Raw genomic sequence first — 20064 nt, 5'->3', positions numbered from 1 at the left:
GTGCCTGCATAGGATCCACTAAGGTCTGTAGCATTCTGCATGACTGCTGGGTCCACGCAGCAAAACACATTGGAAGGACCAGGCATAAAAGATATAAGAATGTAATTAATTTTATGAATGCAAATAGTCCACTGGCTTTCTGGGAGATCGCTTGATCCACATGATGAACATATACACTAAGCATGTACATAAACCTTTTCAATTCTGAGCTTTTTGACCATAAAATCTCTGTGTTTATGCAGATATATATTGAGCATAATACATTTCAATCCCAGTGGAACTCTCTAGATGCCCATATGGTCATCCAAACTACTAATATTTTTATCCTTTCCTTAGAAGCGATGTTCTTTTCAGAATTAACAAGATAAATGGGTCATGTACGAAAATGCTAGAAGTTGGTTCTATATCTGGCAGATATTTCTTTTTCCTTTTAATATTTTCCCAGAGCTAGATATTCAACTAAGAATAGCTTAATTACGATACAAGTATTTGTTAAGGAGGAGTCTTTGAAATTGGAGCATGAAGAGGAGCTCACACTTGGAAACCACCTACTCTAATTCATAATATGGGGCAAAAAGAGAAATTTGTATTTACATTGGTGGAAAACGCATTATTTTGACCCTTTTGTGTAGAACAATCAGGTAGTTTCTTTGTACCGTGTATGGACCACCAATTGCACAGAGATCCATCGATCTTCACTGTTTTTTATGAAGTCAAAAGCCCTGTTTGTAACTGTTTAGTGACATGAAGAAGGATTCTCTCTGCAATATTTGCAAGAATAGAAAAAAATAACCTTAATGTGTGAGCTGATAATGAAATATTCATCACAAAAGCAGGGGCAAGGAAGGCGTTCACCTTGGGACAGGGATCTAAACAGCACAGGTGCAGCTAAGCCTATTACAATGGAGTACTCAACTGTGGGTAACAAACTGGGTTCTGAAACATTTAAACTGTTCTTGAAAAATAAAAAGCCTTCTTCAGAAATCCCACAGCTTTTGGTCATGCAGTCTTCCTGGGCTCTATAGTTCTTTTGTGTGAGCAAGGAAAACAAGATTTCCTTTCCTTTACTGCCCTGAAGTCTTTTGCACATCCCCGTACTGTGCCATGAAACATGTTTCTATAATGTATTTCATATGACAAGCAGAGGCTTAATTCCATCTTTGCAGATGTTCCTAAGGACCCATTTTGAAGGGCTCTAAGAAAAAACTTGCATTAAGAGAACATTAAAGATTTGGTTTTTACCTCACTCAGTCATGCCAGCAAGTGTCTTCCTGTTTGACTGGTCCCCCTGATCTGCCTGCAAGGCACTACCTAGCCTGAGGCAGAAGAAGAGGCTCTGCCTCAAAGCCTGCATCTTCATTCAGTGACAAAAACCACTAAGGCCCACTTAAGACCAGAGATACTGCCAAGCTAGCCCATTCAAAGCATATGGCTATCATCCTAATGAACTGTTATCTCTAGAGTCAAAGTGACCCCATACTTCTCTATTAAACTCACACAGTGAAGAAGCTGTCTGCATGAGTACTCTGAAAGACTCAGTCATCCCTTACCTAAACTGTAGCTCAACCATCACTTGTGCTACCACACAATTCAAACCCTAAAAGTACATGTGTGCCTTTTACTCTGCTGAGAAATATTCTGCTTGACCAGGAGTTCTTGCAGAGCCAGAGGCCAGTAGTACATACCTGGGGGAGAGGAAATTGTCAAAAAAGAGTCTCAGAGAAATCAGCAGCACCTGGGACCAGAAGTTTTTTGTTCTTTTAATACTAGCTGAGGACCTGAGACAGAAAAAATTAAATCCCATTCCCCTTTAGCCTCAGAGACAGAGGAACCATTCTTGATTAAACGTTATTATTCATAGTGGTAATTTACCTTTAGTCGAGGAGTAAACTGTGATGAGTTTGAGCCTGCTTGCTCACAGTTTTGGGAAGACACAATACAGCAGGAACTCTGGTATTAACAAATATCCTCTACAAGATTTTACATTACTTAAGAGAAAGTTTCCTGATGGTTGCCATACCCCAGAATGAGATTACATTGGGAATAGGAAATGCTTCTAGGGATGTTACCCCTGCAGGTTACTGAGTTGCACACTGTTTTCAGAAATGTTCACCATGGAACTGCACTGCAATCCTGAGTGACATTCAAATGACAAAAGCTGTTATCACAGGGAGCCTGAAGCCTTTATTTCCTTACTCTTGCCCTTTATTTCACTGTTTCTACATATTTTGCTTTCTACTGATAGAAAACACATGCAGAAAAAAACATCCTGATTATCATATTTCTTTTGCTATCATTACTGGTCTACTGGTAACTCTACCAGTTTAGTTAACCATGTCTTGATACTACTTTGCCTGAGTGCTGTGGATCCTTGTTGGCTGAACTTAATTACAGGAGACGTCTGGCACAATTAGTTTTGAATTTGTGGTTTGGAAGTTCACTTACAAACAGTTCTTTTTGACACTAGAATTGGTCCATTGTGTTGTATCACCTTTTTGCCACATGAACAAAAATGTAACTGACTTGTACAGCAGATGGAACTTCTTAGAGTAAAAACTTCAGGCAGGACCTTCTTTTCTGGATTGCAGCCTGCCTCCACTTCCCCCTCCTGTTGCATGGCAGAGGCAGTTCTGTGTTCCCTCAACTCATGCTGAGGGATGATGGAAGGCCCCTTCCTACATTTACTCACCAACAAAACATGGGTTGTCAAAAATGTCCCCCTGACTTTGCTGAGAAAAACTTGGTGTTCACAACATGCCAAGAACAAGGTGGACATACCCATTATGTGAAGAGGACTTCAGCCTCCACTACCCAATGTAAGTGTAGATTAGCAATTGAGAGCTAAGGACTCACAGGACAGAGAGAGGCAAGCACTGCACACACAGCTCTTGGACTCTTTTAACTGTGGGTATCCAGCAAACTGAGCCTTGTCCCTGTGTCTCCCAAACAGCTGCCAGCTTCTTTGTGAAGCAACAGACACACAGGTTACTGCGGTCCTTCTGGGCTTGTACTGCTTAAATAAATCCCCATTCTTTGCCTTTGCAGACAATAAGCCCTAGCACATTACATAGGCAATATCTAAACAAGCAGCAGTTCTGTACATTGCTCTGCTTAGAAGAGATTTACCATGTTCCATTCTTAAAGTTTGTCCTTTTTTTGTTGTATCTATTGAGCCTTAGGCTGTAAACTTTCAAAGGTAAAGGGCCTACTAGTTGTTTGCTACACTTCACAAGTCTGTGGACTAGCAGCACTGTGTAGTCACAGTCCTTCTGGGCTTTATACTTGGAAGCCTTATTTTGTGTAGAAATTAGTCTGAGGTAGATCATTAAGTTGCCTTACTTCCCCTATGGACATCTATTCCAGACCTAATCTGCCTTTTTCAGATTTCAGGCAACTTTTGGATTAAATTCTGAAATTCAGTAAATTTGTGAGTGTACACAGTTTTCCAGTTGTACAAGCTTGGATGATGGGGAATTTTTAAACACTCTCTTCTCTGTTGAAACACTGCATTGTCTCAGTCTTCAAAACATTATCATGCAACTCTTCAAAGTTTTTTTTTATGATTTTGAAATCTTTCAAGGATTTCAATTAGAAATATGTGTCAGACATCACCTGCTACATTTATTACCACAGCATAAAACAATTAAGCCTAAATACTTAAGTATAGAACACCAGTAAAATAAAGTGTGAACTGCTTGCTTAAGCCTAAGCCCTGTATGCATTTCCTAATAAGTTTGTCCTGAAAAGTGAAAGATTTCTTAAGAAGAACAGCAAAAATACTAGGCCCACAGAGTAAATGTAACTGGGGTGTTTTGACAGAGTAACTTGGGTGCAGCACCACATCATTAAACTCAGCAAAATGGTGAAGGAAAGTAGCCTGAAGTGAGCTCACCAACTAAACTGACTTCATGACAACAAAAGATCCTAGACTGATGAGAAAGTGTCCTTTTATAGAGGTCAGCATTCCTCTGCCTAAACAAGTCTTTCAGACTTGTGAAGGAAAAAATGTGTAAGCTTGACTTGCTTGGACACATCACCCAATAACATGCGACCATCAGCACTCTGAAACTGTTTGTGGGTTATAAAATGATTAACTGACCATTCAAATTCTAGAAATGTTGAATTTGTAGCAGCAATCAGATCCTCAGGGAGGAGGCAGCAGAGTGTGAAAGCTGAATTCCAGCAACAGGGAGGTTGAAAGAATAATTAAAATTAGAAACAACTTGGAGCTGCTAAAAGTTATATTTCAGGTTTGCAACATAGCAATAATACCTGTATTTATGTAGACGTGTGGGCTTGCACGTGTATATAATTACAATGACATAATTTTCAAATAGAAAGATGGTTGCCAAAGTGTGTTCACCAGCTATTATTTTTCAGAGTGAAGTGTTTTTAAATATTCCCTAAGGACTTCTGGTCATAAATACTTCTAAAGAGTATGCACTTAACTCATGCCAATCAATACTGTAAAGCAACACTACAGCTAAGTTAGTGAAGTAGAGAACTCTTACTTATTGACTAAACCCTGGTGATTCTTGTATCTAAGGCTTCAGTTCTGCAGCTTATATGGAAATAGAATTCCTAGTTTCAGAAGGTGTGCATCCTGCTATTGTATTTTTATATAGAAGATTAAATATTTTACAGCATATATGCCTATTGAGGAAAATCTTTTACCTTGGTGGGGGAGGGAAAGCCCATTCTCCTATGACTTTTCTTTAACTTTACAGGAGACTACCATTCCTAGAACAAGGATCTCTTGGACATTTTAAAGGACTACGCACAGGAGCTACTTTCTTCACAAGGGACCTAAGATACTGTGGTTTGACTTTTAAGTCAGCCCTTGTAATACAGATGTGGATTTCAGGTAGAATGAGCAATGCAAAGAGCTTGCTTGGACTTGGCATGTCCTTGTATTTTTGGGGACTGATGGACCTTACTACAACTGTGCTGTCAGGAAGTGCCAGGCCCCTCACTGAAGGGCAAGAAGACGACCTGTCAGACAAGCTACATCAGCGCATGAAGAGGAGCTGGGTGTGGAACCAGTTCTTTGTTCTGGAGGAGTACACAGGAACCGACCCTCTTTATGTTGGGAAGGTAAGACCCGCAACAGGAGGTATCTGGCAGAATGTATACATCTGAGTATCTGCAGACTGTGGTGAAATACAGGAAGTTTCCCTAAGTGCCTTTACTGTCCTCCTGGCAGTAAATTTATTTATTTAACTTCTGCTTCTAAGAGCTTTTCCCCAGTGTCACCTTCTTTTGGGAAGAATTTCTGTTTCGGAGCCTGTCAATCTATTTGCCTGTTTCAAAGAAAGAGATCTGCCACATCAGTCACCATCTGTAGTTATGGCAGTGTTAGAAAATCTGCAGTGATCTTTCCAGGGACTCCAACAATGTCAAGGCAAAACAAGGTTTTATTGGCACTGAATTAGGAAAGAAAGGAAAAATTTGTGATCATGTTTCTGTCTGTGATCAAGTCAGCTGAAAGCTGAAATTCACAATCAAACTAAATAAATAGCCAGTTTCCCTTGAAAATTGACATTTCAATTTTTATTTTCTAAAATTCTGTAGGGTCAGAGTATCTTCTTGCTAAGCACAGCTTGACTGCAAGTTAATGCTGTGGACTACAGAGAAGTTGATCCAGATCTAGAAGGATAGATGGACAGCTCATTAAATCCAACCATGAAGGGTCCTCTTATACCCCAATAACATACACATCAGTACAGATACATGTCAAATGGATCTCTAAGCTCACCCCATCTTCTCGGCAGTATTTTGCATTTACATTTCTGTAGCTCCTTGAGGAAAAAGCTGGTGGAAATCAAAGCAGTGATATCTGCCATCACAATCTCCCTCACTATAACCATCCTCTTCTTTTCTGTTTTCTGACTGCTTTTAAAGACTCTGAATTGTTTAAAGTATCGACCCTTATTCAAAGGTTTATGGTCAGCACCAAGGTGACAAATCTGAAAAAAAGTGGGGAGGAGAAGATTTAGTGTACTTAAGTGTTTGAACAAGACAGTTAAGATTTTAGATGCCTAGAATATCAGATACCACTATGATGGGTGCAGACTATATATAGGTAGATATAAAAAATTAAGAACTAAGAAAGGATGTCAGAAAACAATTCCTTTCATTGCTTATTTTTATATGATCAAGGCTTCTTCTTTCTTTCCTATCTATCCATTTGCAGGGAAAACAAACAAAAAACAAGAACCACATATCCAGAGGCCCTTTTTGAGCTTGTATTTATCATTCTGCAGCCCCATGAAGCTAATTTGTGCCTTCAGTCACTCCAGTATAAATCAAAATGAATCCACAGGCTTCAAAAGACCTCCTCCTCATTTATCCCTGTGTGACTGACAGCATGATATTCTCTCCTTCCTCCCACAGCAACGGCATTCCTACTGATTGCCGCCAAATGAGACCTCATTAGTCTTCATTCATCTCTGCATCTAGCATTTCAGCTCTTGATATCTCTATTGATTAAAGAAATTAATATTTGTTTTCATGCAATTGCCAGCTTTGGAACAAGGGCCAGACATATTATTTCACATGCTCAGTTTCATCTGAAATGACTCCAGACTTGCACTGTGAGCTGAATTTTAGCTAAAACAAGTCCTGGAAGAAATTGACTCATCGTTGGTTGATACTTGATTTTGTCATTAGGAGCACAAAAACTTGGCGCAGTCGGCAGTGCTCTTGAACTCGCTGCTGCTCAGCTCTGCTGAACCGGGGGAGGGAAGCAGATACAACTCTTTGTGATCTGTGCCCACCATACAAAGGCACAACCTGCTGTCAGAGAATCTCCAGGAATGCCAAAGCCACAGCTCTGTCAGCACAGAGTGTGAAAGGGCTAATTAGCTCGCACAGTTAACAGAGCCATTTAACCCCATACACTGTTGAGCTGTCTGGGATGGATCCCTCTGAAGGCCTAGCTCTGCACTGTTCCATGTAGACCAGACAGGGAACTCTATTGCCAGAATGGGCCTCTGGGGGGGCAAACATTTCATCTTCTCCCACCCCTGAACTGGGTGCAGAGCAGGCAGCTGAGCAGTGGGATGAATGCAGTGGGGGTTTCCATGATGGAAAAGCTTACCCTTGTCTCACACAGCCAAAGGCACAGGCTCTCAGAAGGCCATAAAGCCTACTACAATTTGTCACCCTGCCTGCATTTGTGCTGCCTGTGTCTTAGGGATCCTTAGAAAAGGGAATAGTCTGTGGGCTGAATTAATTGTCCTGGCAGGCCAGAATTTTTTCAGTCCAAATCACCTCAGGCTGACTCAGAAACAACTCTGGAAGGGCTTGTGCAGGGCCAAGAGGAGGTGTGGAAGAACTTCCAGCCTACTGCTTGCTGCTAGCACCAGCCCCCCAAATAGCTCTGGGCCCCATGCCTGGACAGGCAGAGCATCTTCTGATTGACACCACCCACAACACCGTGAAACACCCTGCTAGCAAGGCCTTTCTTTTATCCATCTGCCCACTCCAAGCCCAGGTCAGAAGGAGAAAGAGTGCGCAGCATAGATCCAGTTGTATCTACTTTATATTCTGAAGGATTCCTGTAAGAGAAGGGCTCTTCCGGATGCTCTTGTACAGCAGTTTCTGGCTAGCTATGTATGATTGGAACAACCCAGAAAGCACCCTGACTTGAACCATAGGTGCAGGCTTGCCTAATATGATTTTCAAGGCTACTATGAAAAAATGTAGTTTCCTATGTAACTGTAAAGCAAGGTGTAAAGTAGCTTATGGACAGAGAAATTAAAAGAAACTTCCTGAGGTGAAGTCGTTATAATTTTTGCTTTTCTGTAGTGCTCATAATTTAAAGTATTTCAGCTTCTGAGGGTTCCTGGTCCTGTCAGATAAATACAAGGCTTCAACTTCCCTAGAGGTAGCCATTACTGGCTAATAGAACAAACTAGAGAAACTGAAGCCCCCATATTTGCTACAGCAGCTATTTTCCATGTTCATCCAGCAGCCTAAACTGTGTCAGTAATTGAACTGGGGACAGACTTCACCACTTTGCCATGTTGGAGACTCCCTAACCCTGTTTCAAAGCATTTGAACCATAGCAGATGAATGAGTAACAAAATGCTTCCTTTCTATGGACTAGCACTGTAGATCAAACAAACTTACTCATGCATCCTCACTACCTCCCTGGAGGTAGAGAAAGGAAAGCATATCAAGGATGGAGTCACAGCCTGATTAGTAGAACTGTGCAAGTCCTCCCCTGAGCTGCCCTCCTCAGCACCACTCCATCTGCTTTTTGCCAGGAAATGTGTTGTTTAAATGCAGATATAACCTCCGTAATCTTTTGTACCACCCTCATCAAAAGAAGCAATCCAGGCTGACACAGTTAACAGTTTCTCAGGAGTTACTTGCTTTATTCCTCCCATATTCCATTCCTTAATATGGAGGACAAAGTACAAATGAATTTCTTCTGTGTCAGCCACAGGGGAGCACAAATTATTGCACCACCTGTAAAACAGAGCAAACTTAAACCTGGATCACCTTTCCAAAGTACTGACTTCTATGTACAGTCTGAACTGCAGGATCCTGATACTGGGTTTCGTGTGAGCAATGGTGTAACCTTCAGTCCCTTCAGACACCAAATTCTTTCAGATTTATTGCAGTCTGGCAGTATTATGGCTTTTATGCTCTTTTTTGCTGTGTCTAGGGAAAGCAGGTTACACAAGAAGCTGCAAAAGTGCCGGTAGCATTTCTTGCTACTTAGTTTTGGTTGAGACCCAATGTTTGTAACAAATCAATTAGACAGAGATCCTCTTGTACTCCCAAATTCTTATTAGCGTGCCATGTTCATTCCTTGTTTGCTCCCTACACAACTGCATTCATTCCAAACAGGCTTTGGACCAAAGGTGCAATTTAACCTATGAGTTTAATTCAGCATCTTCTTCTAAGTCTTTTAAACTTCCCTGAGCACCTGCTATTTTAAAAGGTACGCCCTTTTCCTTTTTCTTTTCTTTTTTTTCTTTTTTCTTTTTCTTTTCCTTTTTGTTTTTCTTTTTCTTTTGATGTTTATTTTTATTTTCCTTTTTTCTTCTTTTTATTTTTATTTTCCTTTTTATTTTTAGTTTTATTTCCTTTTCCTTTTCTTTTTCCTCTCTGAAAGACTCCCATCTCTCAGTTGCAGTAGTCACTAAAGAGATCAGTGATGAAGCAATGAAATGAAATATCAATGGCCTGACATGGCAATTGTCACAGTCTTCCAGTCTGTTACCATTAGCAATGCTTAGGGCAGATAAGCTAATTTGTCCCCTATTAAACTTTTTCATATGTGTAAGTTACAGTAGAGTTTTCAGTGTGTTTTTAAATACCTCAGAGATGAGATTTCTTCGTTCTTTTTTGAGAGAATAGTTTGTAATTAAATGCATTAAGTTTGACTTCTGCTTTTCCACACAAATTATCATTTATATTTGGAGTCTTTCTTTCAAATCCTACCCAAACTGTGTTCATATATTCCATTTGTTATTCCAATATTTTCCTTTCCAGTACAAATATTTACCTATGCATATATGTATATGCATTATATATGCAACATATATGCATTTTAAAATGTGCCTAACTGAATCCAGCCCACTTCGATCACTTTTTTCCTATTATTTATCTATTCTTCATTCAAAATGATAATCACACAATATTCACACCTGAGCCATTCTTGAATATCCCATTTTGATTATTGCATCTCAAGTCTATTGTGTTCCTGTCTTTTGGAACTTAACCAGCCCCGTCTCTGGGCACAGGTCTTTATGTTCTATCCCATAAAAGCATGGAAGTATGAGCATACTGTTAAGAATCTTCCTACTGTGAGTGAAATAAATAGATCGATTTATTTGTCTTTTGATGTAGTATCCCAGTATTTCATGGGAACCGGGTGGTAGTCCCCAGGATGACTTCTTTCTCTGTTTTAGATGATAATTAGCACTGCATTTACTTCTCTCCTGTTCTATTGCATTCACAGCTAAGTGTGGCTGCTCAGGACTAATCAGCAGTCATTCAATAAATCCATTTACTAATTCTCTAGAAAATCTCGGATGCCTCTAATCTCTATGGCCTGCCATGGTCACAATCATTTCTCATTTACTTTACATACTGTCCATTCTTTCCTGAATATTTAAGGATCAATCCTAAATTTTACTGCTAAAATTTTCATGGTAGAAAAAAATAAAAGATTTCTGAATCATGACAGTTACTGAGTAGCTCTCCCATCCTGCTTTCCCCTTGATCCCAAACAGATTTGCCTTATCTATCCCAGCATTATGCTACCCCTGACTCCTCTTAAACCATGTGAGCAAGCACAGTCCGAAGCTTTGCTGACCTCACCTTATCCCAAGCCTGGCAGTGAGGCCTTCTCAGTGGCCATTGCAACCAGGCAAAAGATAATTACTGTGTTGAGTGAGATCTCAAAAAGGTACAGAGCCTGTTTCTTTTTGGTTGTTTCTGCCCTTTATTCTGGCACAGCTCTGGGGCCAGAAATAGGAAGACAGGAGAGGGTTTTTAATTGCAACTCTGTGATACAGACTTTACTGAGTATTTGCCTCTTTCAGCAAAACAAGTTCATTAAAACCAGATCGTGAGTTCCAACAGTGAGACCAAAATGCTCAGGATGCTCATGTGCTTGGTGTTCCTCAGCAGCTGCTTGCCCAGCTCATAGTAACTGAATCCTGTTCCTTTCTGCAGCTCCATTCTGACATGGACAGGGGAGATGGTTCAATCAAATACATCCTCTCAGGAGAGGGAGCTGGCATTGTATTTACAATTGATGATACAACAGGGGATATTCATGCCATTCAACGACTGGACCGGGAAGAAAGGTCACAGTACACCCTCAGAGCACAGGCTCTGGACAGACGAACGGGCCGGCCGATGGAACCTGAGTCAGAGTTCATCATCAAAATCCAAGACATCAATGACAATGAACCCAAGTTCCTGGATGGACCATACGTAGCCTCTGTTCCAGAAATGTCACCTGTGGGTAAGACAGATTTTGTGGAGTTTCTTTCCCTATAAGCAAACTGGAGATGATCACCAAAACATAAATTCCCTGACTCCTTGGACTAAGCCTTTGTCCCTTGTGCCAGAGCCGCAGAACAGGAGAGCTTTCCCTGGGGTGCCTGGCTGCCACAGAAGAGGGATAGCAGGTTTACACCACATTCAACTGGGCCCCTCTGAAAGAAAACACACCAAGGGAAGCCGGAGAGCTGAAAAAAGGTGTATTTTGAACATGCCATCCTCAGGCAACTTGCAGTAATGTACTGCCCCTTCTCTCCTTCCATCTGACGGTAGCAACACTAATAACCATTAGGCAACCATTACCACCCAGAAAAATAACACAGCTTTAGGAACCTATTCTAGTTCATACTGAGAGCTGAAGTAGTGCCCAGGAGACATCACAACAATTATTAGGAGCTTTGCGCCTTCTGATCCCTGTAAGTCTGCACTGAAGTCAGTTCAGTGAATCCCAAGATTCTGGTACCATTTGCTCTCCACTGTTAGAGAATGAGATCATGTCAAAGGCAGTCCCGTTGCTGTAGTGCAGAAGACAAACAGCAGCCTTCCTACCCACCCGAGTCAAGAGAAACCATTTACATGTAATGGATCCAATATTCCCATAAAACATTATTTTTCTGGACTCCTTTCTTTCAGAGCGGCTCATTGCTTTTTAGCTGTGACGTCATTACAGAGATAGTACCATATAAATCTCATGTCCTTCTTTAACTTCTCACTCTTCAATATTATGTTGGCATAAAGCTAGAGACAATCATCAAATACAAAAGTTCCATTCAGAAATGGTGTTTCTTAATGGTAATGTCTAGACTGAATTCAGATTTATTTTCAAGTGTGTATCGAGTAACATCGGATTTGTTTCTAACACAGAACATTAAGAAGGCTAGGTATATTCATAAAGGCATTGTCTGACATTTTAAGGAGTCAAAACTCACATATATTTCAAAGTTATGCTTTACCATCTCCTTTTTAATGATAAATTAATTCATCTGCAAGCCATTAATGGCTTTAGAGGAAGCAGACCTTGAAAACCAGTTGAAGAAAAGAAGTCTATATACATCTGTGCAGGTTCCAAAGGGCACTTAAGCACATTACAATCACAAGGTCATGCAATGTAAACTGCAATCCCACAGAGAGATAATCTCAGATACACATCCCTTCACAGTCACTATTTGTGTACAAATGGTTTCCATCTCAACATACAGCATTCATAGGCCTGCTACAGCAGCTCATGATTAATTTCAACAAAGCTATAGATCTTACTTGAGCTGCCTTTAAAAAATATTTAAAATCAAGAAAAAGGGAAAAAGAAGCAAGGAATAAATAACTACCAGCCCTCTGCAACCCATAACAAAGTACTGTTATATTGGCAATTCTGTAACTGTAGTCCTCAGACTACTAGCTTTTTTATATCTTCTTATAGATGCATGATGAATTTATGCCTGTTAATTCCTTTAATGCTAATGAGATAAAAGTATGGGCTATAACAATAAACACTATGAGCAACAAATGAAAAAGTTTGTTGTGGTAAAGCTTTTGTTAGGCACTTCAATTTATTTTGAACTGTACTTTTCATGCCAGATCTTTATCCCACAAAGTCTTACCTGATGGATTTTTTTGTCAGGCACCTCTGTTATCCAGGTGACAGCAACAGATGCTGACGACCCAACCTATGGGAACAGTGCAAGAGTAGTGTACAGTATTCTCCAAGGACAACCATATTTCTCTGTGGACTCTCGGACAGGTATGTTATTTCATCAAGGAATGAGGCAGTGTGAAAACAAAAGAAAATGTTTCAAGCAGAAAGCAAAGGCAGTGCATTGTGACTGCGGTCAGAGAAACGTATTTCTGTGGCTCAGAGTCAAGATAGAGCAGTACTGTGTGAGGGCTAAAGCAAGGCCATGGTAATGAGCTCCAGAATGATGTGCTTTCTACAGTGCTATATTCATCCCAATGACTGTATTCTGCAGCTCAGAAGCTGGATGGGTCGGATGCTGTATATGTTCTTGTTGGCATCTATCATTGCAACAATGTCTTCAACACATCTAGATGGTAACAAGGCTTAGAGGGAAAAAAAAGTAACCTATGAACCAACCAGGACTGGAAAGTGCAACTTGGATGAAGTTACCTGGCATAGTTTTTTTACCTAAGGGTGTTCTTGTTAATAACCTTAAATTTATCTATAGGATACCCTCACTGTTTTGCTTTCTCTCTCTCATTTTCTGTGTATATCCAAGGTTCATATCCAAAAGAGGAATCTGGCAGGTTTTGACAGTTTCTAAAGGGCATCTGTAGTGCTAAGGTCAGAAACGCATGAGACGATAGTCACTGCTGAGCCCTAGGGGACAAAGCAGAACAACACTGCATAATCTGCTTCTGAAAGTTAGCAGTTCAGGGAGTAGGTGCTCTAACCAAAAACGAGTTTGTATGTGGCATGCTATTTTCTCAGCTCTTTACATATAAATAAAACAGCAATGTCCATTTTGACTTCAGGTTATCAACCACAGATAATTATAGATTTGCTGGGTGCTGAATGATTTCTAAGAAAGCAAAGAAGCAATATTCAGGGTCAGACCTGGTACAGATTAAACTGGTAGAGTGCAATTTAGAACGAAGATAGGCTTTTAAATACAAAATTATGTTCTTGATTGGTATTTAACCCAGAAAAGTTCTTTTTCTCCATTTATCAATTTCCCAGTCACTTAGACCTGCATCTCTGCATATGTCCAGAGCTGCCTCAGCCTTTACAGATGGACAACAGGGCACCCTTTTAGACAACATGCAGTTGTGAGCCAGAAGCGATTTCCTCACCACGAACGCAATACTCTCACTAGCTTCCCCACAGCAAACCACCCACAAGATTTGTTAACCCAAAAAAATGCAATTGCAGCTCTCACATTCTTCTAAAACGGAACTGAATTATAAACAATCACCCGCTCCTTTATATTGAAGCATAGTGATTAAAGCACCCAATAGTGGACAACACATTTCAGTATACTGCTCTGTTAGAAGAATTTGGTGTCCTTATCCTTCACCTCCCGACACAATCTCTTGGTTCCAGAAGCATGACTGTTCTGCCACTGGCCTCACAGGTGCTCAACAAATGTATATGTAAAGGTGCAACTTCAAAGGAAAGCTGAGAGCCTCTTCCTCCTTTTTTTCAGGGTACTTTTACAGCCTGACCATGATCATAATCCCCTAGAAGGTAAAACCCAAGGATTTAAATCCCCTCAGGCAGAGCAGGCAAAAACCCCTGAGTGTCCAACTTCCCAAGAAACCATCTGGCTGTTGCAAAAAAGAAAGGACATCACCTTAGCTCTGCTCTTTACTACTTTTTTTAAGAGAGAAAACCTCATTCAGTTTGATTAAAACAATGGTATCAGCACCCTTTGCTTTGGAAGATCTGAGGATCTGATCATTTCCATAGCCCTAAGGAAAGTTTTAAGGTTCACCACCATCTCCAGCATTTCCTTGCTGACCAGTTACATGCAGCAGCATCAGAGGCTTCCTGCTCAGCACAGTTGCTCCTCTGGGTCCCATTTGGAGGAGCACGAACACCGGCCTGGCTGAGTCCTGCTGCCCTGGAGTGGCCCTTCTGCAGGGACCAGAGGGCCCCAAACATAGGCATGGGGGAGCCTGGCTTTTAGGCGCTGATGTCTTTTTTCATGTATCTAGACTGTTCTGTATTAAGGACAAGAGAAGAGTGGAAATACCCTAAAACGTATTCTTATATGAAGAAAATACTTTCCAAAATGATAACCATTTTTGTATCTTATTTATATCCATGGGAAGTATTCAGTACTGGTCACTATTTCTTCCCTCTTGCATACAGCGATAATTGCCAATGCAATATCTTTTTACTGCTTTTTTATTAAACCCATATGTCATCTTCCTGCTAAAAATAAACACTAAATGCAGATCACTCAAGTTAATAGTGTCCTGACATGCAAGTACTGCCTGTTGAGCCATGCAGCTAAGATGGTGCCCAGGGCTGACACGTATTTGCCCCCACATAGAAGGCCACCCCAAATGTGTCATGACAGATGTCTAGCAAGGGCCGTAAGTGCCATGGGAAGTGTCCCCTGGCAGTGCATGCCCTGGGCTGCATCACCAGCCACTGCTGCTGTCCTGCTCAGGGACTCCGCTGTGGCCAAGCAGTAGCGTTGGGTAGCTGTGCTGTGAAAGAGAAAGCCACCAGTGTGCTGTGGGCAAGTAGTTATTGAGATGGTATGAGGCACACTGGGAGAACTCGAGGTTTGACACCTCTGCAGTGTAGACCTGTGCGCCTCCTTCCTGGCAGACAGCCGTGGGGATGAGCAGAGCTCAGTGGGGACAGCCGGGTGAGAGGGAAAGGAGTGCAAACGCCAGCAGATCTGATGCTCCAGGAAAACCAAAGAGCAGCATCCAAACCCGAGGCAGACCCCCGACAAGCCCAGCATGGTTGGCAGGAGGGGGCCGGGCGGGTGCGGTAGCTGGAGCCCCAGGGACGAGCAGCAGCGTGGAACAGCTGTGGCAGGAGTCGCTCCGCCGTCCCACAGCACCGACCGCGCCGCTGCCCGGGCCTGCTCCCCGCAGCCTCCGAGAGAGAAGTGCTGCTGCCACCTCATGTCCTCTTGCAGTAGTGTTACCCCGAAGGACACGGAAGCTCTGCAGGTGGGGGAAGAGGGGTCACCACCCGCCGTCCGGCCCAAACCAGCGGCAGCTCTGCAGATTGTACTCGCGTAACCCGCAGCGCGATTCCCCAAGGTCCCGATCAAAGCCTGTGGGCTTATGCCAGTTTGCCTCCAGGATTGCATGTGTAGGGACGATGGAACACTCACCTTGATCTATCTGTTAACTAATCCCATAACTTCCACTTCTGTGTGGACAGTCATCCCCGAGCAGCACAACACACTCTGCTCCTGAAAAGTTTTTCCAGCTCTCTTGGAAGGCAAAGTTTGCATTTTGAACAGACAGCGTGCCCCAGAGCTGATGCATTTTAACTGGGCCTCTTTAAAATTCACACCTTCTGTTAACCTAGATTTAATTTGGGTAAGTTTTACTCTGCCAGTAAAGGTGAGAGTGAATGCAGAGCCTGGTCTCATTCTTGACATAGGGGGTAGAATGCAGGAGCAAAAGCACTCCACCTTGTTTGTATACTCTTTAACTGCCATTTCTTTTGTTCCCAAAACCTTTTTCCCCCTCAATCTCAGGCTTAATTAGAACAGCTCTAATGAACATGGACAGAGAAGCAAAAGAATATTATGAAGTGATTATCCAGGCCAAGGATATGGGCGGACAGCTGGGAGGATTAGCTGGAACAACCACAGTCAACATCACCCTCTCTGATGTCAATGACAACCCACCCAGATTTCCACAGAGTGAGTACCCACTGCAGTAGGGTGGACAAAAAGGGGTGGGTGAGTTGTCTGGCTGCTGTTTGCTGTCATTGCAGACATTTTCAAGCTCTGGATAGCCACTATTAGAGATAAGCAGAATTTCAATTGATGAAGGAACTTTCCTTCAGAAAAAATGTCAAAATGAGTCATTCACCACTTTGTCTTTCAGAAAAGGTTTCTGACCTCAACAAAAAAATATACTTTTTTTTTTTAAAAAAGAGGAGGAAATTAATTTAGAGAAAAAGGAAGAAGGATGTCTTTAATGTTCCTCGAATGCTTATGGCCATTGCCTTTGGCTGCTGATTGCTGCCCTGACTCTCTCTTCATCTCACCTCCAAAAGGATGTCTGTCAAATCAGGGACATGTGGCAGTGCTAGAAGCTGAAAGATAATTCATTCACTACTCCAGCCAGGTCACTGCAGGGGAGCGTCTGGTAGCTGTGCTGCCAGTGTACAGTGCGTTGTCATACAGGCTGCTCTCCAGAAAAGCTTCATCTAAACCTTAGCAATATGCAGTCAAACCCTAAGACATGCAACAGCCACAGTTAATGGAATGCAAAAGCAGGCAACTCCACTCTTATCAGAAATATTACTTTGTATTTACAAAAGTGATCCTCAAATCAAGATTTGCAATATTTTGTTCTTTTTAATTTGTTTAGATCAAATGTATCTACATAACTCTACATTATTGTTAAAATGAAAGAAACTTTTCAAGTTTGATTGAACTAAATCTTTCAAGGGATATACTTTCATTAAAAAATAAAAATTCTGATTCTTTTGGTGGCATAGATCAGTCTCAAGCCATTTTGGTTTTACCGTTTTTTCTCATCCAGCTGAGAAATAAAACCTTCTGCAGTTCTTTTTGTTGCTATTCTCCATCTGTTTCTGCATGCTGCACTGTTAAATCAAAGCATTACACTAAGATTAGCAAGAAACCTCAAGTTCTGCTTTTCTGTCAGAGCAACTTGTTGAACACATCAATTCTGTTTTGAAAGTGGCATGTATTGTAACTGTTTGATATCAAACTCTTGATTAAGAAAATTAAGAATAGATTAAACCCCATCCTAGGTGTTATCCTGCTTTATAAAGGTCAATAATTGGTGGAGCCAACAGAGAGAGTGCAGCAAGGAAGGCCTGAACATAAAGTATAATGGCAGAATAGTATTTTAGGCTCAACATCTATATTTTTTAAGCATATTTTCAAAATAGAAGCTCTCGCTTTCCCCAGGCTTGCTGCTCAGCAAATTAGTGATGCACCAAATGTGCTCAAGACAGGGCTCGTAGGGAGAGGTAGTATATTTTAATAGAGTAACTAGTAAATTTGGAAGAAACAGGCAAGCTTCTGAGCTCTCAAAGCCTTGTTCAGGGTTGAAAAGAAGTTTGTACTGACTTGAGAAAGGATTTGTGATGCTCAAAACCTATGTGTTTATACCCTGTGTACAAGCTGATCTAATAGACGATGCCTGTCCTATTAAAGCTGTTTCATATCCTGCTTTATATCAGGGCTTCAACAGCACAAGTGTTAATTGCCCCATTTTTCTGGTTGAAGTTCCCCTTTTCAGTAATATTGCTACTTTGAAAAGAACCCTTTGAACAAACCTGTTGATATGGCAAACTCCTAAATAAAACTTTCCCAGGCAACTCAGTGGAGCTGGGGCTTTTTAAAGGAAATCACACTGCTGTTGCAGCTTTGGGAAAGGTACTGGAGACTCCCTGCAGGCTATGCAGTGTTGTGGCTTGCCCTGATCTACACTTCACATCGCAGTCTTTGGTTCCTTTTCACAGCCTGTTTTTTGCTCCCCTCTCCCTCTCTGCTGCTTGTGCCAGAGCATTATCAGATGAGCGTGCCGGAGTCCGCTCCTGTCAGCTCCACTGTGGGCCGTGTGGTTGCTAAAGACCTGGATGAAGGCATAAATGCGGAGATGAAATACAGCCTTGTGGATGGAGATGGACTGGATGTCTTTGATATTAACACTGATCCTAATTACCAAGTTGGCATCATAACTGTGAGAAAGGTAGTAAAGTTTCCTTTTTATAGTAATTTATATGGCTAACATGTAATTCCTGGTTACATTTTATGTGCGCAGCATTCCCTTATGCCTGTAGTAATTTGGTTCCCATTACGTGACAGTAGCCCCTTTCCTGCTATAAAACACAATTTTTTTAACATTCATTGCTAAAATGTGAAAGCAGACAGCGTTCCTAGGAGCAGCCTTTAAAAAGTAGGGAGAGCATTAGCATAAACATGTCTTTTCCTACTGAAGGAATGGTGCGATTCACTATTTATCTATTTAAATATTCTCTGTAGCTTAATTATCCTACAATACAAGAAATTAGATCAATATTTGCATTTGAACTATACACATTTTTCACTCCTGTGTCCCACAAACAATAATAAAGCATGCCTTAGAATTATTTATAAACCAATAAAACCCAGGCAGGTTTTTTTTTGATTGCTGCTTGAAGATCCATAAATGCTAATTAGGCTAGAAGAAGCTGTCTCTAAAATGGCAGCTGTGAAACTGCTAGTACTCTGTACCGCAGGCTATGCAGAAAGGCATGGAGTATTTTTCCTTAGACTCCCTGCTACAGGATATTTATTCTACAAGCTTACATAAATGCTAGAAGTTCAACTCTGTTTCTACGTTATGAAATTATAACTGTATATTTCTGCCTAAGCGTATCTAGTGTACTAATAAGGAAGTATATTCTTCATTTAAATAGCCTGGGATTAAATTGTGCACTAAAATGGAACAGCACATGGCAGAGATTTGACCCTACAAGCCTCTATGCCCTGCGGCAAAGTATTTAAACATGTATTTATGGTCACATTTCTCCTGAGCACTAGTCCCTAAAGTTAAATAACTTTGCTGGAATTAAACAGAGGTTGAATGCAATCTCTAAAGTAATTTTTCACTAATTTATTGATGAAAGAAAATTGTTTCTTTGGAGTAAATGTGTCAATAATCTTGACTTTTGTTATTATGAATACAGTTCTACTGATGTTTATGTACGTTAGCAGGAGAAGTTATAAACTTTTACAGCATCAATCATACCTAGCATGTACTGGCATCAGGTACACACTGCTCAATACATAAATGTTTGTAAAATTCTATATATGCCTGTAGTTTTTTGTAATGTTATGATCATCAATAGCAAAACATTGGGAAAGTTGAACTTTGTATCCACTTAAGAAAAAAATTATTCAACTGCATATCAAAATGGGGGGAGTGGGGAGAGAGAGAAAGAATTTCTAAACCCAGAATGAAATCTTCTTTGAAAGAAAGCAAATCTTCCCCTTTCATTTTTCTAGACAGATTTCCCAAGCAAAATGACTAACACTTCTATCATGGGCATCAAAATGTCAGAATTTACGGTTACAGATAATTACACTGCTTGTAGTCTTGTGGCCACTTACCACAGCCCACTAATCCCAAAAATGTTGATTACCTCCTAAGAGTTACAGCTCTTTCCAAGCTCCCTGCCTGTGAGGCTGATAGTCACTCCAGTGATGGTTTTCCCCCTTCTCCCTTCCTGGGCTGCCACACTGCCCATAGGAGCAGGGTGGTGGGTCACTCAGCCAGGACCAAGCCCAGTGTTTCCTCCCTGGTCAATCACTTCTCACAGCAGCTCTTGCTAAATCCCTCCTGCATGGCACATCTCTT

The 20064-nt window shown here is 41.2% G+C and overlaps 1 protein-coding gene across 2 annotated transcripts in view; it reads left to right on the top strand.

The window, feature by feature from the left end:
- The window catches only part of CDH20 (cadherin 20), a 113568-nt gene that overhangs the window by 73878 nt on the left and 19626 nt on the right, over positions 1 to 20064 (top strand). The window contains exons 2-6 of one of the 2 annotated variants that reach the window (XM_057399416.1): positions 4728 to 5094; positions 10696 to 10990; positions 12647 to 12766; positions 16215 to 16382; positions 18185 to 18414. In XM_057399416.1, the coding sequence (XP_057255399.1) occupies positions 4852 to 5094; positions 10696 to 10990; positions 12647 to 12766; positions 16215 to 16382; positions 18185 to 18414 (1056 nt within the window). In that variant the 5' untranslated portion in view covers positions 4728 to 4851. The remainder of the gene's footprint in view (positions 1 to 4727; positions 5095 to 10695; positions 10991 to 12646; positions 12767 to 16214; positions 16383 to 18184; positions 18415 to 20064) is intronic. The other variant, XM_057399417.1, reaches the window with a different exon arrangement.

This window comes from Pezoporus wallicus, unplaced genomic scaffold, assembly GCF_028554395.1.
Source record: "Pezoporus wallicus isolate ANWC-B61680 ecotype Strahan unplaced genomic scaffold, APGP_CSIRO_Pwel_v1 contig_818, whole genome shotgun sequence".
Classification (NCBI taxonomy): Eukaryota; Metazoa; Chordata; class Aves; order Psittaciformes; family Psittacidae; genus Pezoporus; species Pezoporus wallicus.
Note: the sequence above shows the minus strand (reverse complement) of the source record. Positions and strands in the feature narration are given on the sequence as shown.